The sequence below is a fragment of the Misgurnus anguillicaudatus genome, chromosome 11 (genome assembly GCF_027580225.2).
Source record: "Misgurnus anguillicaudatus chromosome 11, ASM2758022v2, whole genome shotgun sequence".
In the NCBI taxonomy this organism is placed as follows: Eukaryota; Metazoa; Chordata; class Actinopteri; order Cypriniformes; family Cobitidae; genus Misgurnus; species Misgurnus anguillicaudatus.
The window spans coordinates 31892737-31913964 of NC_073347.2; the positions used below are offsets into that span (position 1 = coordinate 31892737).

The 21228-nt window shown below is 38.5% G+C and overlaps 1 protein-coding gene across 2 annotated transcripts; it reads right to left on the minus strand.

Moving 5' to 3' along the window:
• Positions 1-1753: 1753 nt before the first annotated feature.
• On the minus strand, positions 1754-21203 carry maco1b (macoilin 1b). Of its 2 annotated transcripts, none has more exons than XM_073873549.1 (11): positions 20905-21203; positions 16485-16626; positions 15843-15969; positions 12896-13022; positions 12196-12371; positions 9687-10254; positions 8415-8573; positions 8151-8333; positions 7653-7773; positions 7367-7541; positions 1754-3747 (listed from the first exon to the last, which is right to left on the minus strand). In XM_073873549.1, exons 1-11 carry the CDS (start codon positions 20982-20984, stop codon positions 3545-3547), a joined length of 2061 nt encoding a protein of 686 aa, XP_073729650.1. In that variant the 5' UTR covers positions 20985-21203; the 3' UTR covers positions 1754-3544. The 2 variants fall into 2 exon arrangements, with proteins under 2 accessions (XP_073729650.1, XP_073729649.1); XM_073873548.1 differs by having other exon boundaries at positions 9687-10257.
• Positions 21204-21228: the final 25 nt, after the last annotated feature.

The following is a 21228-nucleotide window of genomic DNA, read 5'->3' on the forward strand; positions in this document are numbered from 1 at the left end:
GGAAAACATTCCAGGATTCTTCTCATTTTAATGGACCCCAACACTTAACACTCAACTCAACACGAAACGAGGCATATGTGTCCCATCTAGCACAACGATTGCGTCATTCTTGACAAGAAAAATAAAAATATGCACTTCCAAACCACAACTTCTCGTCTTTCTCTGGTCCTGTGATGCACCAGCGCGACCTCACGCAATACGTCATCATGTCAAGAGGTCACGGATGACGTATGCGAAACTACGCCCCAGTGTTTACAGGTGTGGAGAAAGAGGACCGTTCTGATGTTGTTGTGTGTGGAATGATACTAATTAAGTGTTTGTGTCAGTTTATTGTTTAAAACGGTCCGCAAATGTGCGTTTCATATAACACGTGACCTTTCTACGTCACTACGCAATTACGTGAGGTCACGCTGGTGCGTAACAGGACCAGAGATAGATGAGAATTTGTGGTTTAAAAGTGCATATTTTTCTTGTCAAAAATGATAATCGTTTCGCTAGATAAGACCCTTATGCCTCGTTTGAGATCGTTTAGAGTCCTTTAAAACTCTGTTGAAAAAAACTGTTAAGTGTTGGGGTCCATTAAAGTCCACTAAAATGAGAAAAATCCTGGAATGTTTTACTTAAAAAAAAAAAAAAATATTTCTCAACTGAACAAAGAAAGACATCAACATTTTGGATGACATGGTGGTGAGTAAATTATCTGGATTTTTTTTTTAAGAAAATTTATTAATCCTTTAAAGAGATAGATCAAGCAAAAATGAAAATTCTGTCATTATTTTCTCATCCTCATTTCTTTTTTCTGATGAACACAAAAAATGATATTTTGATAAATGATGGTAAGCACACAGCTGATTGTAACCATTGACTTCCATAGTAGATTTTTCACAATACTTCAACAATATTTGTTTTCCTACTATAGAAAGTCAATTGTTACAATCAGCTGTGTGCTTACCATCAATTATCAAAATATCTTCTTTTGTGTTCATCAGAAAAAAGAAATTCATACAGGTTTAGAAAAACTTAAGGATGAGAAAATGACAGATTTTTTTTTGGTGAACTATCCCTTTAAGAGCCAATGAAGATTTAATTATGCAAGGGTATACGAAGGTGCCTTCACTTTTTTTAAGATTTTGGTTGACACAATTGATTAGGTGAAATCGGGCAGCTCATTTCACCAGCGGCGGCTCGTGACTGCTCTTCCGAGGGGCGCGAATTCAAAATAAGTGTTCGGAGTGTCGTGTGTTGCTCGTGTTTTCAAAATGTGTGTTTGTTGCATCATGTGAACCATGTGCATCACGTGTTTTGTCAAAATAAGTGCCTGCTGCACATGCACCAAAACCGTTTATGATAAAAGAGACGCTCACGTTCACAAACTACACGCAAGACACTCCATTAACACTAAACTCTGATTACGCATGAGATTATGCGAGTATCTGGCAAACGCGAGCGTCTCTTTTATCATTAACCCTTTAGATGCGTCTGCAGCAGGCACTTATTTTGACAAAACACGTGATGCACACATGTTCACTCGATGCGCAAAACACATATTTTGAAATTACAAACCACACACATGACGGCATGTTGTGACGAATTTCGCGTCGTGCGCCCTCGAAAAAAGAAGTCACTGGCTGCCACTGCATTTCACCAAAGAAAATAACCTCATGGTTATACCACACTTTAGTCTGTTTTCAGTTCAGTTTTGTCAAAGATATCAGTCCTCACAACAATAAATGAGCAGAACACAGAAAAGCAATGCCAGAAAAAAACTTTTATTACTTGAAACCTCACAGAGACCGAGAACGCAGCCAAAATTCTGGCTGACAAACAGACAGAAAAGAGAGAAATGACAGTGGGCAAATAAACAGAATAACTTTCTTTTTTCCCTCTTTCATTTAAACCACTTGAACATCGCAAACTTTACGTCCTCCATCACATCATAGTTTGAAAAACACAGACACCGAAAACAACAACCATCTTGGAGAACTACAATACCACATAGGACTGACTCTGTCTACCCCCAACCCCACCCACCCATCAAAAATCAATACTAACACAGTAACCCCGCCCCACCCAAACCACCCGGACCAGAACCTTAAGCTGACCGGTTAAGATTTGTGGTGCCGTGATCGTTATAAGGAACTGGGTTGAGCTCAGAAATCTTGTTAGCTTTAAACACAAATCAGTAGGTTTGCTTGTCCATTAGCCCAGTAATACTTCAAGTCTAGCTCTCTATTCATTTCCACAGTGACCGTAAATATTCCAATGAAAACACTTTTGAGTTTTGGACTAAGGTTGAGAGTGTATACTTTTCGCACTGGCGCCATCAAGTGGCACAACTGAGTATTTCTCTGCCAACGAGACAAAAACCATATAATAATAACAATAATACGTTCCTCTAGCTTCGATCATTGGACCAGCCAGTAACCAGATGGGTCTGAAACACTTTCCTTATTCAACTAAATTACAGCCTTACTACATTGGCACTGGACTACACATCTGATACTGCAAGATGGCCAACACAATAAGAAAATAAGGGGGAAGAGAGTGTCGTGCGTTTTCATACTTTACATATTCCCTTACGAGCTTGAAGTCAACAACGCAATAGTGCAACGCTGGATAAATAAATAAATGTAAACAAATGACCGAATTCACAAGGCTTGTAAGAGGATCAAACAGAAGCAGAGCCGTCAAACCGGTGTTTGGTGACCAGGTTGGCTAGTTGAGGCATGGCAGAGGGGAAGAGATCTTTGAGGTGCACCAATGAGGTCCCGTATGAAGGCACTGATTATCTTTCAATAGTGATTACAAAAATAAGACTAGTTAGGGGTCGTTTGCATGTGGTTTGTTACGTCGCAGCTTGGCTTGATCAGAAACAAACACCAATTTACATACGATGCGTCTGCCAAACAAGTCATTAAAGACTGGGAATTGTCAGATCAATTTAGTTGCATTACGCAAATTATTATTTTTGTTAAATAGTTCTCATTACATTCTTGGCATCTTAGATGGTGACATTCTTAAGTAAAAATATCTTTCGGCTGACCTCTTGTATGGGTTAGAGCACCTGGGACAACGGATCTTACACTTGGGGTCCAGCTTTCTCCCCCCTCCCATCCAAAAAAGCAAAAAATAAAAAACCAACATGGAGGTGAAGTGATCTCTGAACTTGACTGAGGGAAGATACTCACCAACTTCTGTGAGGTTTCTAAACATTTACAAGAGAAAAGAAACAGCAGTTTCCTACTCGACGTGTGATGTCCCTTAAAAGCCTCCTTTTTCTTTTTTGTCTTTTGTTTTTTACTACAACAAATACAGTCACACAATACAACATCCTTCTGCCCAGGAAAGAAGCTGTAGTATTAGAAGACGAAAAAAACAATCTGAGCCACAGACATGCCAAAGATGAACTGAATCTGGGCCTATGGAGGAAAAAAAACAACCAGAGAACACTGTGCGTGTATGTGTGCGTGTGTGTCTGTCTGTTTGTTTGTGTGTGTGTGTATGAAAGAATGAGTGGAGGTCTGTTGTGGTGGGAAACGAGCATTCATTTTTTCAGGGGCTGGTAAACGGATGCGTTCGGGTCCAGTCCTGATGGACTGGTGTCCATGAACTTGGAGGAGTAATGGGGCGTAACTGGGGTCATGCTGCCCGTGTCTGCTGAATACACCACGCTGGGCATGACGGCCATCACCTCTGCGATCTTCTGCTTTAGATCTTTAATCTCCTGGTCTTTCTGTAGGATCTGACCTGAATAGAAGAAACACGGAGAAAAGCATTTAGTGTATTTTTTATTTGGCAAACTACTAGTTAAGAGTGAGACTTGGATTGGACTACTTTAAGGAAAATATTATTTTAAAAAGTTGTAAGAAAATTGTTAATCCTAAAATCAAAACCATTAAACACAAAAGAAGACACAAGGGTTCCCACACCTTAGTTAACTTCAAATTCAACAACCTTTCAAGGATTTTCTAGGTCTAATACCCTCAAATTCAAGGACTAAAAAGTATGACCACATTAGTCCAATTCTGGCATCTTTACACTGGCTACCAGTTAAATATTGCATACAATTTAAAATACTACTAATCACCTACAAAGCCTTAAATGGCCTAGCACCCTCATATATTCAAGAATTACTATCAGAATACAATCCACCACGTAAACTGCGATCACAAAATTCTGGTAACTTAATTATCCCTAGAATAGTGTCTAGAATAGTGTCTAAAGCTGGTAGATCCTTTTCCTACTTAGCCCCTAAGCTCTGGAATGATTTACCAAATAATGTTCGAGTATCAGACACAGTCGATCAATTTAAAGCTAAACTTAAAGGAATATTCCATTTTCTTAAAATAAAAATCCAGATAATTTACTCACCACCATGTCATCCAAAATGTTGATGTCTTTCTTTGTTCAGTCGAGAAGAAGTATTGTTTTTTTAGGAGAACATTGCATGATTTTTCTCATTTTGATGGACTTTGGTAGAGCCCAACATTTCATACTTGACTCAACACTTAACAGTTTTTTCAACGGAGTTTCAAATGACTATAAACAATCCCAAACGAGGCATAAGTGTATCCACTTTTAAACCACAACTTCTCGTCTAGATCCGGTCGTGATGCGCCAGCGTGACCCCACGCAGTACGTCATGACGTCAAGAGGTCACAGAGGACGAACGCGAAACTCCGCCCCAGTGTTTACAAATGTGTTGAAAGAGGACCGTTCCTACGTTGTTGTATGTCAACTGATACTAATTAATGTCTTTGTGTCAGTTTATTGTTTACAATGGTCCGCAAATGTGCGTTTTATATATGTAACACGTGACCTCCCTACGTCACTACGCATTTACGTTAGGTCACGCTGGACCAGATCTAGACGAGAAGTTGTGGTTTAAAAGTGGATATTTTTTATTTTTCTTGTCAAGAATGACAATCGTTTCGCTATATAAGACCCTTGTGCCTCGTTTGGGATTGTTTATAGTCCTTTGAAACTCTGTTGAAAAAAACTGTTAAGTGTTAAGTTAAGTATTATGAAGAACTTTTGACATAATTTCTTCTCGACTGAACAAAGACAGACATCAACATTTTGGATGACATGGTGGTGAGTAAATTATTTGGATTTTTCTTTTAAGAAAATGGAATATTGTATAATGTCTTTAAGACATTCTTCTTTAACAAAGCATTCCCATAAAATGTCCAGTAAATGTAACTATCCCGCAATAGTTATTTTGACTAGAACAAAGCACTCACATACCTCATCTGGGTAATATACTATTGCCGCAATAGGTAGCCTGTCTGGAACCGAGCGAATATTAAACCACAATACTGTATGACACTTGAATTACATGCGAACGGCCCCTACGTTAATAGAATTCTGTTTTTCTCTCCCTGTCTCGTCCTTGACCCCGAGGACAATGAGACAAACAGACCCAGTTCCTGCTGCTGTGAAGGTCACCGCACCACTGATCTACTGATGCCCAGCCGATGCACGTCCAACGACCACCGGATGAACCAGTTTAATCTGCTTACCCGCTTCCTATCCCTACCGTGTTATATATATATATAAATTTCTCCCAAAGGGTTTTTTGTCCTTTTAGGAGTGGGGCTTTTTCGTCCCCGGGAGAGTCAGCCAACTTTGGCTTAACTTAGCACTTCACTGTATACGTTACATTATTACTACGCTCGCTTTACGGTTTATCCTTAGCCGCAATATTCTACTTCTTATATTATCTATTGATTTTCTGTGTTCTCACCTACATTTACTCATGTAAAGCTGCTTTGCAACAATTAACAATTGTGAAAAGCGCTATATAAATAAAACTGAATTGAATTGAACTAAATGTGGGGACACATTTCAAGTGAGAACAATGTTACATCGTGTTACCTTTTAAGATACATTGTTACAGTTCCCTTTCGAGGGAACTCGCGCTGCGTCACTGCGGTGACATTTTGGGGACGCCTCCAGGGGTAAGTGTGTCTGAATGTGTTTATCAAATTCAACCAATGATGAGGCTTAACGACAAAGACAGGGTGACGCAGGAGCCAGGAAGTATATTGCTATCTGAAATATTGCCAAAGACGGCGTTACAGGGATGCAGGAAGTATGGCAAGGGAGACGCAACGTCTCATTCCCTTCTAAGGGATCAACAGTTACATACGTAACCAGAGACGTTTTCATGTGTCAAACACAACTATGGAAAAAAATCATTTTGGTATCAACATTCACATACAGAAGATATAAGCATTTAAAGTGAACAGTTTAGCACGTGTGCTTAAAAAGTCTAGAATTTTTATGATATTATCCTACACTACACAGGGAATAATATGGAAATTTTTCCAGAAAACTCCTTGCATAAAATAGATTCAAGCACTTTCAATGATCTGTATCTATGTATGTATATTTTCTAAAACTTCTCAGGGCTTTGAATTTTTCCCCCAGATTCATAAACTTTCAAAGATTTCAAGGACCCGTGGAGATGGTCTAAAGCAGTGGTCTCCAACATGGTGCCTGTGGTGCCAGAGTCTGTGAGGTGCCCACCAAATCACTCTATTAATAATCTCAACTGTAATATTTATTTATTGCATATTTTTTATATTATCTTGGCTCCTTTTAAGTATGTTAACATTTTAAACAATAATAAAACATATCAACAAGTTAAACAAAACGGTTTGAGTAGACAAATATTAAAAAGAAGCCCTCCAGATTGTTTTATCCATTGTGGTAGCCCTTGTTCACAAAAAGGTTGGAGACCCCTGGGCTAAAGGATCAAAAATTAAATTTACCCTATGATTTACTCACCCTGAAGTCGTCCTTGACGTATATGATTAGCTTTTTTCAGACAAACACAATCAGAGTTAAGTTGATCCATGCATTATAATGGTTGTAAATGGTGCTTTTGATTTGAAGCCTGAAAAATTCCATCCAACGACTGACATGGGTACATGAGAGAGTTTGTTTCCAGCGCATGACGTAGCATCTCATCTCCACTATGTCTCATTTGCTACATCCTACAGTAAAAACTCTTGTGAATGCCTGTCGGTTAGAAGCTTATTATTTGAGTTAGTACATTTTTCGTACAAAATCGCATTGATTGCCTTCAGAACGCCTTTATTAATCCCATGGGTCATGTGGATTACTTCCGTGAAGAATGGATGCACTTTATGGGCTTCAAATCCAAAGTACCATTCATTATCATTATATATATCTCAGAACAGTCAGGACATTTTCTAATATATCCCGATTGTGTAAGTTTAAAAAAAATTATCATATACATCGAGGAAGGCTTGAGGGTGAGTAAATCAAGGGATCATTTTCATTTTTGGCTAAACTATCCCTTTAAAGTCTGTGTGTGTGTGTATGGTGGATGTCAGACCTTGTGCAATCTCCAGCTGTCTCTTGGCATCTCCGAGTGCAGAAAACAGGTCCAGCTTGATCCGGGTCTCAGCGCTGAGGCTATTTTCCAAGTGCTGTGTTTTATCCTGCATCGCTGAAAGTGCCGACATCAAAACCTCTGTGTCCTTCTCATTTTCCTTATATTTATGCAGTTCCTAGAGAGACGTGACAGAAAGAGCGAGCAGGAGACGGTTAATGTACTGTATGTTGGAAATGCTTAAGGTGAGAAGTTAATGAGGATTCTAAACACAGGAACTTTTCCTCACTTGGACTTTGAGCTCCAGCTCTCTGATTTGATCCTCTTTCACCTTAATGTCCAGCGTGAGCTTCTTACACTCCGTCTCCAGCTCCGAAATCCTCCTTCTAAGAGACTCTGTGCACTCACCTCTGACACACAAATTTGTTTGATGCATTAACATTGAAAAAAAAAGGAAAACTATGCAGAATAAGAAAGTACATGTGAAGAGTTTCGTTGCAAAACGAGATAACCACCGTTTTGTTAATTGTTCAGAAATCTCGTTTTTTGGTTGTGCATTCCAATTAATTTCAATTCAACTGCAGTTGGTTTGTTTTGATTTAAACCTTCATAACTTAAAAAATACAGCTAAGTAGCACCATAAAACAAAATAATAACATGATAACATATTAATAAACATTTTTTGACAAAAATGTTAAAAAATGGATTTATCTCGTTTTGCAACGAAACTCTTCATGTATTAATGCATATCGTATTGAAACAAGGATGGTTAGCATCCATAAAGCACCTGGTTGCGGCAGCGAGGGCGACCGCACGGGCCGCCGTGGCTTCCTCAAGTTTCTTGCGTTTCTTCTCCTCCGCTAACAGTTTCTCTGCTGCCGCGCGAGCCTCCTGCTCGGCCTTCAAGCGCTTTTCTAACTGCCCCACCGTCTGCTTATCCTTCTGCTTCGCCTGCACAGCGTTATGTAGCCTGCGCGCACAAACACACAGAGTTTGCATTAACGCAGGTACCTTCCCAGCCTTTGTTATGGAAAAAAAATGGATGTCTCACTTATTCTGAAGCAGCTCGTTCTCCTGTCGCAGCTGTCCGAGCTCAGAGCGTATGCTGCGTTCAGAGCTGCCCAGAGAGCCCAGCTGACTGCGCAGATCCTGTTCGGTCTGTCTGCTTGCCTGCAGGTCTGCTTTTAGCTTTTTAACATCCTGCTCCAGCCTGATAAACAAACACATGAGTCACTCGGATTAAAGTGATCGATAAAAACAGTCGTGCCTAAAAACAAAGTGAGCTGCCTACCTAGATAGCATGTTTGGGATCATGATTGGGATACACAATTAATAAAATTAAAATCAATATTGTGATTAATAAAGTGCTAAACGATCTAATTTAAAGTTACATAAATACATAAGCTGCAGATGCTTTGAGAATAAAATGGCACCCAAATTAATGGGACCTAATTCTGTCCGAAAGAGAAAAGGTTATTATAACAATTATTTTACAATTGAAAACTGATTATCTAATTAACCCATTCAAGGACTTTCGAGGTCCAATATCCTCAAATTCAAGGACTAAATGTGGGGACACATTTCAAGTGAGAACAAGGTTACATCGTGTTACCTTTTAAGATACATTGTTACAGTTCCCTTTCGAGGGAACTTGCGCTGCGTCACTATGGTGACAATATGGAGACACATCCAGGGGTAAGGGCGTCTGAATGTGCATATCAAATTCAACCAATGGTGAGGCTTAACGACAAAGACAGGGTGATGCGGGAGTCAGGAAGTATATCGCTATCTGAAATATTGCCAAAGATGGCGTTACAGGGACGCAGGAAGTTTGGCAAGGGAGACTCAGCGTCTGGTTCCCTTCTTAGGGAACAACAGTTTCATACGTAACCCAAGACGTTTTCATGTGTCAAACACAATTATGCAAAAAAGCATTTTGGTATGAATCAACATTCGCATACAGAAGATATAAGCATTATAGCGAAAAGTTTAGCACGTGTGCTTAAAAAGTCTAGAATTTGTATGATATTCTCCTACACTACACAGGGAATAATATGGATTTTTTTTCCAAAAAACTTGTTGCATAAAACAGATTCAAGCACTTTCAATGACCTGTATCTATGCATGTATTATTTTCAAAAACTTTCCAGGGCCTTGAATTTTCCCCCCAGATTCACAAACTTTCAAGGATTTCAAGGACCCGTGGGAACCCTGAAAGAGTGGGTAAACACTCGATCTAATCTGGAGACAAAATGCAAGCGCTTTTGTACATGCCGTCAAACACAACACCTGCAGTTTCCATGTTTTGATGTGCGACACTTACCTGACAAGCGCCTCAGGTTTGCTCAGCTGATTGTTGGGAATGCAGTTCTCCACAGGGTCTCTGTTGGATGCTGAGTTCTTTCCTCCTCCAAATTTCTGTTTCTTATCCCCCTTATTTGACGACGAGGGCCCGGAGTTGGACGGCACGCTTCCGTTTGCCGTTCCGTGCCCTCGGGGCGATGAGCTCCCGCCACCTCCGCTAGCGTTTTTGTAATTTTTGTTGGAATTGGAGGACGAGGAAGATGAGGAAGATGAAGAGTGTTCATCCTTCAGCAGGTTCTCAGTGCTGCCCAGCAGATCTGAGCTGCTCAGTCTCTTACTGTTCACGTGGTTCTCCATGTACTCAATCTCCTGAGCTTTACTGTCCACCGATGGTAAGATGCTGCTGCTGGTGCTGCTGTGATGGTTCTGATTGTGGTTGTTGTGTTGTTTTTTCGACTCGTTCTTGCCTCGTTCTTTCTCTCTATATTCCAGTTCTGGTAAAGTGTTGGACGAGGGTTTTTTCCCGCCTGCGGAGCCGTTCTGTGCCACAGTTGGAGAGTCTACATCGTTTAATCCTTTAGATGCTGCTGCTTGAGAAAGAGAGAGACATTTTAACCAATAATATAACCGAAATATGCTAACAACAACTTGCAGCAACAAAGTGACCTTAAAACATTCAGGTTTAATTAAAGCCACAAATTATGCCAATTTTTACGAGATGTAATATAAGTCTCAGGTGTGCATAGATGTGTAAGTGACGTTTCAGATCATTTTTTATAGCATGTCCAAAATTCCCATATGTGAGTGCGAGTAAAACAGCGCTGTTTTTATATGTGTACCTTTAAATGCAAATGACCGACAGCTCCTCACTCCCTTATCAACAGACAGGTAGCACCTTTGGTTAAAATCTGATTCTATCTGATTCCTGTGAATTCAGTCTGAGACAATAGTATATTTAGCCGCATTAGCGCTACAACGTGCTAACAAACATAAAAATGTAAAATTAACCTGTCAGTCAGTGGCCGTGGGCGGGGCTTTATTAGTGTGATGTCACATTAACAATGATCAAAATAGCATGTCTAAAAGGGATCGCACACCGGCCGAGAAGCGCCGCACCATGAATCTAAAAACAAAACACATTATTTCCTATGAATGTATGCACACTGGCGGCGCCTGACCGCTGTGACTCTGCACGCTGCTCAAATCCCAGTCGCGCCAGCCACATAGTTTAACATTAAATAACATCATATTTGTCCAAAATCGTTAGTCCTGAACTATGGGCGCTCAGCTCAAAAAAGCAAGCTGCTGAAAAGCGTGAAGCTTTCATTGGAAACAATTGAAAACATACGTGGGCCACTGGTGTAAACGCATTGGTGTACACGCCCCCTTATGAGACCGCTTTGGTTTAATGGGGAAGTAAAAGGGGATTTTACATAATATGTGCCCTTTAAGACCTGGTGAACATTAGTGACAACGACCACTGATGATGTGTATAAGAATATACAAGTCTTTGTTTTTGTCCTTTTTGTAATGTCATGTGAAAAAGAGTCGCATTATACATTTTTCTTCTGGAGTTTCACAAAAAAAAACAAGCACAGACAGGCATGGAATGACTGAAATGAGGGCACAGACAGAATTGTCATTTTTGGAAGAACTGTTTCTTTAGGAAACAGCTAGGGCTGCAACTAACGATTATTTTTATAATCGATTAATCGGCCGATCATTTTGTCGACTAATCGGATAAAATATAAATATTTCATTTAAAAATTATGTTTTTACATATTATAGCTAAATAAGGCACTAAATTAGGGTATTCAGGTTAGAAGTGTACTTTAAAAGTGCAAAAGCCATACACTACTACAGTTTGTTTTACCAATAATTTTTTTTTTATTTAGATATTATAAGCCTTAAATAAAAATGTTTGTGCAGCTTTTAAATGGTAAAACATCTTTAAATGTAAAAATGTCAAATAACAAAATAAAGTAAAAAGTAAGTCTTGCCACAGATTAATAAACTTATTTTAATCTTCATCTTTGGACCTAGATGAATATTAAGACTTATTAATAAATAAGCCATTATAATATGAAAGTGGTGATATACATGCATTGTTACAGTAATAAAAACCTGGATTTCCCCCTCACTATTGTCCACTTTTGGCCGCTTCCGTCTTGAATACTTGAGGTGATGGTCTTTGGAGACTGTGGGTGAGTCTCTATGCTGTCATTTCAACGCGAGCGGGAGTAATGACAAGTTTATATGGATGCGAACTAATATAATGTCAGAGTCCCCTGCTTGTGTTGTAAGTAAACATGCTGCACATTGTTTTGTACATGTACATGTTAGAGCTTTCTTTGATATTTCAGCGCAATTGATGAAATAAGGTCGCGCAACTTTCACATGCTTGCGACATTCGTTGACAACGAATGTCATAATCGGTTTTTATTGATTGTATCGATTAGTTGTTGCAGCTCTAGAAACAGCACACAGTATGCAACGTTGCATCAACTCATCCCTTCATCCCGCCTTACCTTCCTCAGCCTCTCTCTCTTGTCTCTGTATGAGCTGTTGCTCTGGAGGTAGCGCCTGCTGCAACAGCTGCATGTAGAACTCGTTCTCTTTCTGCACTTCCTTCTGTTTCCGCAGACGCATCTTATAACTGACATAACTCTTAAAACCGAAGCCCAGCGTCACCACAGGATATCCAATACTGCACACAACACAAGAAAGATGATTTGCATTGTTTGTGCCAGTGAATGACAGCCAAGACGTGTTAAGAAATGTTGTCACAAGAACATTCGCATTTCTAATGTTTGTAATGTATACTTTTTTCAAGTTTTTTTTAAAACCATGACATTTGTAGGAGTACCCTTTAACAAGATGATTAGTGTATTTTGTCAAAATGTTGAATGATCTCTCACTTGTAATTTGCTTTGGAAATTCGCTAAAAGAATCCATGTAAATGTTGTGATTGTGTATGAATGCAGGATTTACAGATGCAAACTCAGATGTCAGATGAGGGGCAGTGAAGCAGATTTATTAGTCACAGCAATAACAACATGACTAACACACTTCAATCCCTGCCACGTATCTCACTAGTGACACACCTATCAGATGCTTTACGTTACATAACTTATTTTAATAACCTGAACAGATTGAGCAGAAATGCATTTATTATTTATGAATCAACATCATTATTTGTGGATATAAAGAGGGATTGTGGAAAATGACATACAGTGCGCTGCAAACGGACGACAGAGGTCCACGTGGAAGTGTTTCAAATCTTTAAATCTGATAGCTGCCTCAATATAAACAAAAAGTATCCACAGTGACACAGTGGGGAGGCAGACCCCTCTTTCTGTAGAGAGATCAAAGAGGAGAGAGGAAATTAAAGATGGCATCAAAATCAGTACAGCAGTGAGTTACAGTAATAATGAGCCTGCTGTACTGTACGTACTGTACATTTCATAATTGATAGTGTTTGTTGTACTGCCTTTTTGTTTGAGAGTAGTAAATGAGCAGGAAGCGATTTTTTTAAGTAAGTATATAATCATTTAATGTCTGTCATCATACTTACCTTCAAGTTATAAATCTGTATACATTTCTCTGTTCTGCTAAACACAAAAGGAAGATATTTGTAATCAAGCAGGAAACAGAAGCACCATTGACTTCCATAATAGGACAAACTTTAAAATTCAATGGTGCTCAATAACGGTTACAAACATTGCTCAAAATATCTTCCTTTGTGTTCAGCAGAGCAAAGAAATGTATACATGAGGGAGAGTAAATGATGACAGAATTTTTATAATCAGGTGAACTATCCCTTTCATTTGATCCTTGTCATCTATCATATTAAAGGCACAATATGTATGTTTTCACCGCTAGAGGCGAACAATCAAAGGCAAAGGTTGATGATTGAAACGATGGGAGATGTTGTTCTCAGCATCTAGAGATAGCACAGATATTACATCAATAATACTGTAGGTGACAATGACAAGGGACGATACATTATTTAAAATCTACAAATCCTTGGAAACTTTGGGATCATGCAAGTACACTGCATGAATTATCTCACACTGTGCATATGTTTTTTTTAAAATATTTCATTACGAAATCTTATGAAGACATCTTGCTGTGCGTGTGTGAGATTGTAATATATATTTTTTGTGACTTGCACACCACCGCGGGTCACACTGCACCATTGTGGTTGTGCGGTGATTATTACCAGTGCTGGGGAAAGTTACTTTTAAAAGTAATGCATTACAATATTATGTTACTCCCCCAAAAAGTAACTAATTCCGTTACTTAGTTACTTGTCATGAAACGGAATACATACGTTACTTTTAAGTTACATTTGCGTAACTTTTTCTTACTCTTTTATGGTGCGTTTACACCAACCGCGGTAGAGGCGTGAAGCGCAAGTGATTTCAATATTAAGTCAATGTGCAGACGCGTTGACGCGCGTCAGGAGGTCCCGCGGCGCGTGAAGCTCGCGCGAAAGGCGCGAATTGAGCGTTGTGTGCGGTACGTGCGAATGGTGCTTTTGTGCATTTTGCGGTTCACGCAAATTTGCGCTGACGCCCGAGTTGAAAAATTTGAACTTTGGCGGAATTTCGCGCCGCGTTAACCAATCAGGAGCCTGCCTGCTGTTGTGGTGGCAGCCCCGCCCGGAGTCACTCACTCAAGCAGTCACTCAGACCTATATGTCACAAGTTGTTCTTTCTATAGAGGAGACAGGAATAAAAAGGACCTCGCTTGGAAGAGTGTCAGTAAGGACTTTGGGCAACCTGGTAACTTGTAATACACACTTCACTTTTGAGTCACGTGACGTTTATCGACCCGCGCCGTTTATTTTCCCCCTATAGTAAGGTTACCAAATACAAACTGGTAACTCTCTTGATGAATGCACAATCAACATCAGTCATCTTGCAAACAGACACTCGCACAGCAGTTGCCCCTCCCACAAGAAGCAGATTTTGCCTCGGACGCGCGTCAAATGCTTGCTTTTTCCGCGCGTCTACTCCGCTCTACACGCGCGAATGCATTCAAAATGTTCAAGGTGCAAACTAGGCGCGGTAGACGCGATTTTGCCCCCCAAACGCGTTTGGTGTAAACTCAGCATTAGGCCTTGCAGGCGTTTTTATGACTTTTATAAAAATGTTAAGTAATGCGTTACTTTACTCGTTACATCAGAAAAGTGATATAATTACGTAATGCATGTTACTTGTAGTGCGTTACACCAACACTGATTATTACAACCGTCACAGCCCTAGTAGTTACGATTCTCTCTGACCAATCAGAATTGATCTGCAGTGTTACAAGTCATGTTTTAGTATCAGCACGACTCGCTTGGAACCTCAACCGAGGTGGTACTAAAAAGCATTAGGTTCTTGGTAGTACTGAACCTTACCAGGTTATACTATTAAATAGGAAAGCGCCGTAAATGTCATAAAATGCCCATTTTATGAGGTCAATAAAATTTGCAATAATACCTTGTATTTTGTTTTATATATTTAATACTTGTTCAGGTTTCTTTGTTTGTTTTTTTCTCAAACAATGCAACACTGCAAAAAAGCAGTATATAAATAAATTTGATAATTTGTAATAGTGTGAAATTGTTTTAACTCTTTGGGCCACATAATTTAACTACCTTACTCATAGTATTTTGTGCACCCCTAACATGTACCATCCATTACTGCATCAAGTCAATATAACTACTTGTGTTTTGTTCTTTTGAGCTTGTGGTAAAATGCGACTCTCACATGAAGTGTCAGCTCTGAATAAAGCAATGAATGAGTCATTTGAGGCAAATCCTTTTGTTGACACCGAGATCCAAAGCTATACTGTCACAGCAGCAGAAATAACCACAAGTACAGCTGCAAGCAAGCTCACAGTCTGCATGCGTTACGAAGAGAAAATATAATGCAAGCTCATAACAGCAAATGGACGAAGCGCAGAATTACAGTCCAAAATTAGCTGGCAACTGTGAACACTTTTAAACTGTTCCCCTATCTTCACAAAGATGGAGCAAAAGATAAAGATGCTCGTGCCAAAAAGTAAAAAAACTAAACACAGGGCTGTTATTCGAAGGAATACATTTCTGGCTCTGTGTAAGAACCATGATAGGAACTTGAATGACAGGGTGAAAGGGTGTTGTGAACAGGTGTGCTGCTCTTACCTGTGTGCCACACGTACTGCACCCACACGTATGTGCTGGCTGCAAAGAAAAGCCACTGCACGGGGATGAAGAGTAGACATATAATATCTGAAGTGAACGCCACACATACAAAGAACACTGAGAAGGCCTGAAACAAACAGAGACACATATTATTGCTCTTGACATGATATTTCATTTAATATATATTTAAATTATGCTTTTTTATTTTAGATTAAATGTTGGATGTGTCCTGAATCGTCCTGTGGTGTGACTGATCAATTTTTGCATTTTACAGTTCATAATAAGGACAAAATATTGGCATTATTTACTATGTCCTGAGAAGTGCAAAATCAATTTCTATTTGGGCAACCTCTCCGGCATAAATATGCTAGATGAACAATATCTGCAGGATTTATAAGAATGAATTAAAGACATAAATCAAATCAAGTCTCATTTAAATTAAAATTCCCAACCATATAAATATTGGAGCTTGTCAGTATAAATCATCCACTTTATTTCTACATCAAAGAAAAGCAAAAAATTTTGGACAATATTTGGATCAACATGAGGGGGGCGTAAATGATGAAAACATTTTCATATCTGGCCTCTCTCTTTAATCATTTATTATGTGGATCATTAAAAGTATTTCTCGCATGCACTCACCAGGCCCTGATATCTAAAGGAGTCGTAAACGCTGCGTATGAAGAGCCAGAAGGGCCAGAGATACTCGAAGCGAAACTCCAAAACAAAGTCTGCCAGCAGCACCAACGCCCAGACCACCAGAAACTTCAGGTACAGGAACGTACTGAGAAACATACCGAGAGAAAGAGAGATTAGATAACAATCACTGGTCCAAGATTTCTATTCTAGATCTGTAAAAAAACAAGCAGAGTATCCTAAGGCACTGTTACATCTACTATTAACTTCTTAATGGGCCCCAACAGTGAATCAAGTTCGATTGCATTACGGATGGGAAGAAAATGAATCAATAGCCTAGCTTCTATATTTTCTAAAAATATAAGTATATTACAACTACCACACTAGTCGTTATTTAAAATTGAAGGAGATAAGGTGTGTTATCCAAGTATTATTGGCCAGGAAACTCCCTTATACTTGGGCGCAGCCATGTTTGAGGTGTTTCTAGGAGGATACAAGTAAATGATTTTGCAGTTTTTAAAGAATGATGATGTGACTTTTATGCATGTCAGAATTTTTTAAAGTGTATGAGTAAAAAATGGATATACAAGTTGTTATTGTAAATCTCACAATTATGATAAACCAATTACATAAAACACATACAAAACAACTGCCTTTTGTGAAACACAAAAAGTTCACATCACAGCTCATCTGCTCAACATGATTATTATCCATTTAAAAAGCTCTGGACATTTTTCCAGCACAGGTGTGCTGCAGATCCGACAGGTGCTGAAGATACTATTAATAGCTTTCTGATGACACACATGTTTATTGTGTGTGAACACAAAAAAACAAAGTCACTGGACTGGTAGATCTGGGCTTATGTCATACTCACTGAGTACACAAATCACACAACAACAGACAAGCTAATGTAATTCGTAGCTAGGGATGCATAACGATTAATCGCAATTAATCTATAGCAGAATAAATGTTTTTGTTTACATCATATATGTGTGTGAACTGTGTATAATAATAAATATGCACACATAAAAAATATATATTTATATATATTAAGTATTTATATATACGGTAATATACATTATATGCATAAATATACAAATGTAAACATTTCTAAAAGGTATACAAGCAGGTGTGTGCATTTATCTATACAAAGTTATTATACACAGTTCACACACATATATGATGTAAACAAAAACTTTTATTGTGGTATAGATTAATCGCAATTAATCGTTATGCATCCCTATAACGGATCAAACTTAAATCAAAGTTTATGCTGAATTTATCCAAAAGAAAGATGTCCATGTTTCATGCACATGACATTAATACAAATAAAAAATTGTTGGTCTCCAATCAAAAATAAAAGACACAAATGCCGCTCTGATGCTCCCTGGCCTTCATTTCTGTACAACAGCTTAATAAACATGACATTTCATAATAGTTTAGCTTTGTCATTCTGTCACCACAGCACCCACTAATAAGAACATTATATTCTTAAAATGAAACAGTGCATGTATACAAATTTATCATAATAAACATTTGTCCCAGCTTCACTTTGATCATAATCTGATATTAATACATATCGCACATTTTCAAGTCAATATGAAACAGAATTCACAACCCGCTTTAATTTTGCAACGTGGCAATTTTCCCAAGCAAAACAAAATATTCAGAGGCGTGTAGGATAGTATATCCTTCAGGCATAAATAAAAGTGTAGACTTCAAATAAACCACCAAACAGTATGATATTTACAGAAACAACCTTTAGCTCATATTTTAGTCTTTCATAAAACTTTAATCCAGTAAACAAAATAAATGAACACAAACCAAAAAGATTGCTAACAAATGCTAAACTAAGTCTAATAAGGTTTGAGGCTAAAACTTGCCCGAAATTTACACGAATGCAGACTTGAAATCACATCTAACAGTGGGACATCATTTTAAATGTAGTCAAACATAGTGAGAAGTACTTTACAGATTATCTGCATGGTATATTTATTTGTATGTGTTCAGTCTGATACAAGGCACCCTAAGTAGTGACCATCTACCTGCATCTTCAACAGGTGAGCTTTATAAAAGAACTTATGTGACCTGTAACACACTAATGTCACACGTAAACTCACAAAACTGAACCTGCTGAACAGAAGAAAAAAAACACTAGCACACATAAATCACAAATAAACACAACAACTTAAACTGACACGGATTTCTGAGTCGTTTAAAGGGATAGTTTACCCAAAAATTAAAAATCTGTCATCAATTACTCACTCTCATGTTGTAACAAACCTGTGTAAATTTCTTTGTTCAGATGAACACGAAAGAAGATATTTTGAGGTATTAAAAGAATACTATGGAAGTGAATGGGGCTCACAAACAGTTTGGCTATGAACATTACGCAAAATATCTTCCTTCGCGTTCATCAGAACAAAGAAATGTCTTCAGGTTTGTAACAACATGACAGTAAGTAAATGGTGAGAGAAATTTATTTTTTAGGTGAACTATCCCTTTAATGAGGGGTATTTTAACAGCAAATGCATAAATCCATGAAACCTCTAGAATAAAATTTCTATACACCAGCGCTTTGGGCTAAGGTTCAGATGGTCCCTGACTATAGACGGTTTCATCGGACGCACGTGTGGTGACACGATACGCATAACTTTGATCCGAACTTTACTTCCAGTTTCAGTTTTTTTTATGGTCTGCCTCCTTGCTAAACTGAACTCTTGAACAAATACCTCGTCGAAAATAACAAATGTTTTTGTTTCCTAGGTAATCTACGTGTTGTTTATTTTGCTTGTTAGTTGTTATATAAATAAACTATGTTTAAACTACTGTGTTGTTATTTATTCTTAGTGGAGTTTACCGAAAGTTACGTGTTGACCACGAAAGCCGTTTGTTTATGTTGTTACTACTAAACACTGAGACCAACCCACTACATCTCTTATTAACAGGATACTTTACACTTATTCTGCAAAAGTATCCTAAATATTACATTTGTATGTGCGAATACGAGTAGTACTCTTACAAAAAATACTATCATTAGTCAAACATGCTAATCTATTTCATCTCTAGTTTGTTGGTTACACGTTTATTTTCACGTTTACATAAATATGCAATTCAGGGGAAACTATAACATTAGTAAAGAAGTAAAAAATGCGTGACTTACAATAATAGTAACAATAATAACAAACATTATTACACAAAATTGAAGACTCCGATTAAGATTCATTGGATGATCAAAAGGTGCTATTTACTATCTTAATAATTTAAGTATAAACAGTGTTCCCAGTCCAAGTCAAATTTCCTGACTTTTCCCTGACTTTCACTGACTAAAAACCTGAATTTCCATGACCTATGTCCGGGATGCCGTGAGCCTGGATAATGTAGTGTTAGTGTACACCGTTATTTATGAAAATGTAGCTTAATTGCCGTGAAATAAATAAACAGTGGCAACAAACAACGGTTTAAATTGTAGTCAGCAGAGGCTTGGACCTGGAATAGGTATTTCTTACCTCACAAGTTTTGTTAAATGGAAACTAAAATTTAAAGCAACAAACAAACATCACTGATAATCCCTGACTTTCAATGTCTGGAAAAGACCTTTTAAAATTCCATGATCTTTCAGAAATTCCATGACCAGTGGAAACCCTGTATAAAGGATTAAATTCATTTAAAATAATAATGTATGTGCTACATAATATTTATGGGTATTCAATTAAAGCACAAATAAGTATATTTTTGCTTTATGCTCTCAATAGTTTTTACTAAGGCTGACTTTTCAGTTGATAGTATGATCTAGTCTAGGTCAATACAAGTCAAATGTTACGAAACTGGGTATTTTAACAAATAAATGCACCTCAAAATGCACCAAAAGAGAGAAAACATGGTTTGTCTTACTTCTGAGGGGAAATGTAACGTTACCAAACTTTAGTTAGTCGGGGTCTATGCTGATTAAACCGCTTTCCAGCATTATAATTTGAATAAACTTCACGCTATCTGTTGCACTTTCACATGCACGATTTGCAAACAAAATTGCGCTTATTTCCATTGCAGTCTCGTGAGGTAAAGTCGAATCAGGATGGATCACTGCTTTCATGTCGGTTACTAACGGACCTGTCACTTCAATCACACTGATGATTGACAGTTACTGACGTTAACGGCTGGGTCCCGAGCCCGCAGACACTTTAGCGTTTCGCGGGTTCTTTCTTTTAAAGCGCATCTGTACGATCATCGCGATGAGGCCTACAACACCTTATTCATTTCTACACAAACGACTGTCTGCCTCCAACCAGCTTTGTTGACGGTAGCTTAGCACAAACAGATGATTTACTGCTTCTCTGTGAGATCACAGACGACTAAGAAAACGACATAGGAGCCTTTTGTTTGTTTCGGGAACCATAACGGTTCCATCGGAAGCCCTGAATCGTACCTGCCGTAGATCCCCTCAGTGATTCGGTTCCGTTTTAAGGGCCGTCGGAGCTTGCTGCAGTCCGCATTGCGCCGCTTCATCCTCGCCCCCTTAAATCGGGCTTTTTAATACCTTCAGCAGTGTGGTCCAGGGTTCTGTCTTGTTCGAAAGGGAAACATTGGCGGTCCTTTGGAAGAATATATCGCTGTACTTATTATTTTCCGCTGCTAACAAAGAAATAAATAAAAAGACTGAGTGGAAGACCCTCCTCCTTCTCTCGGCGCAGACGCACAGTCACACACTAGCAATGGTTGACCTAGACAGGTGAGATTGACAGGCGAACGG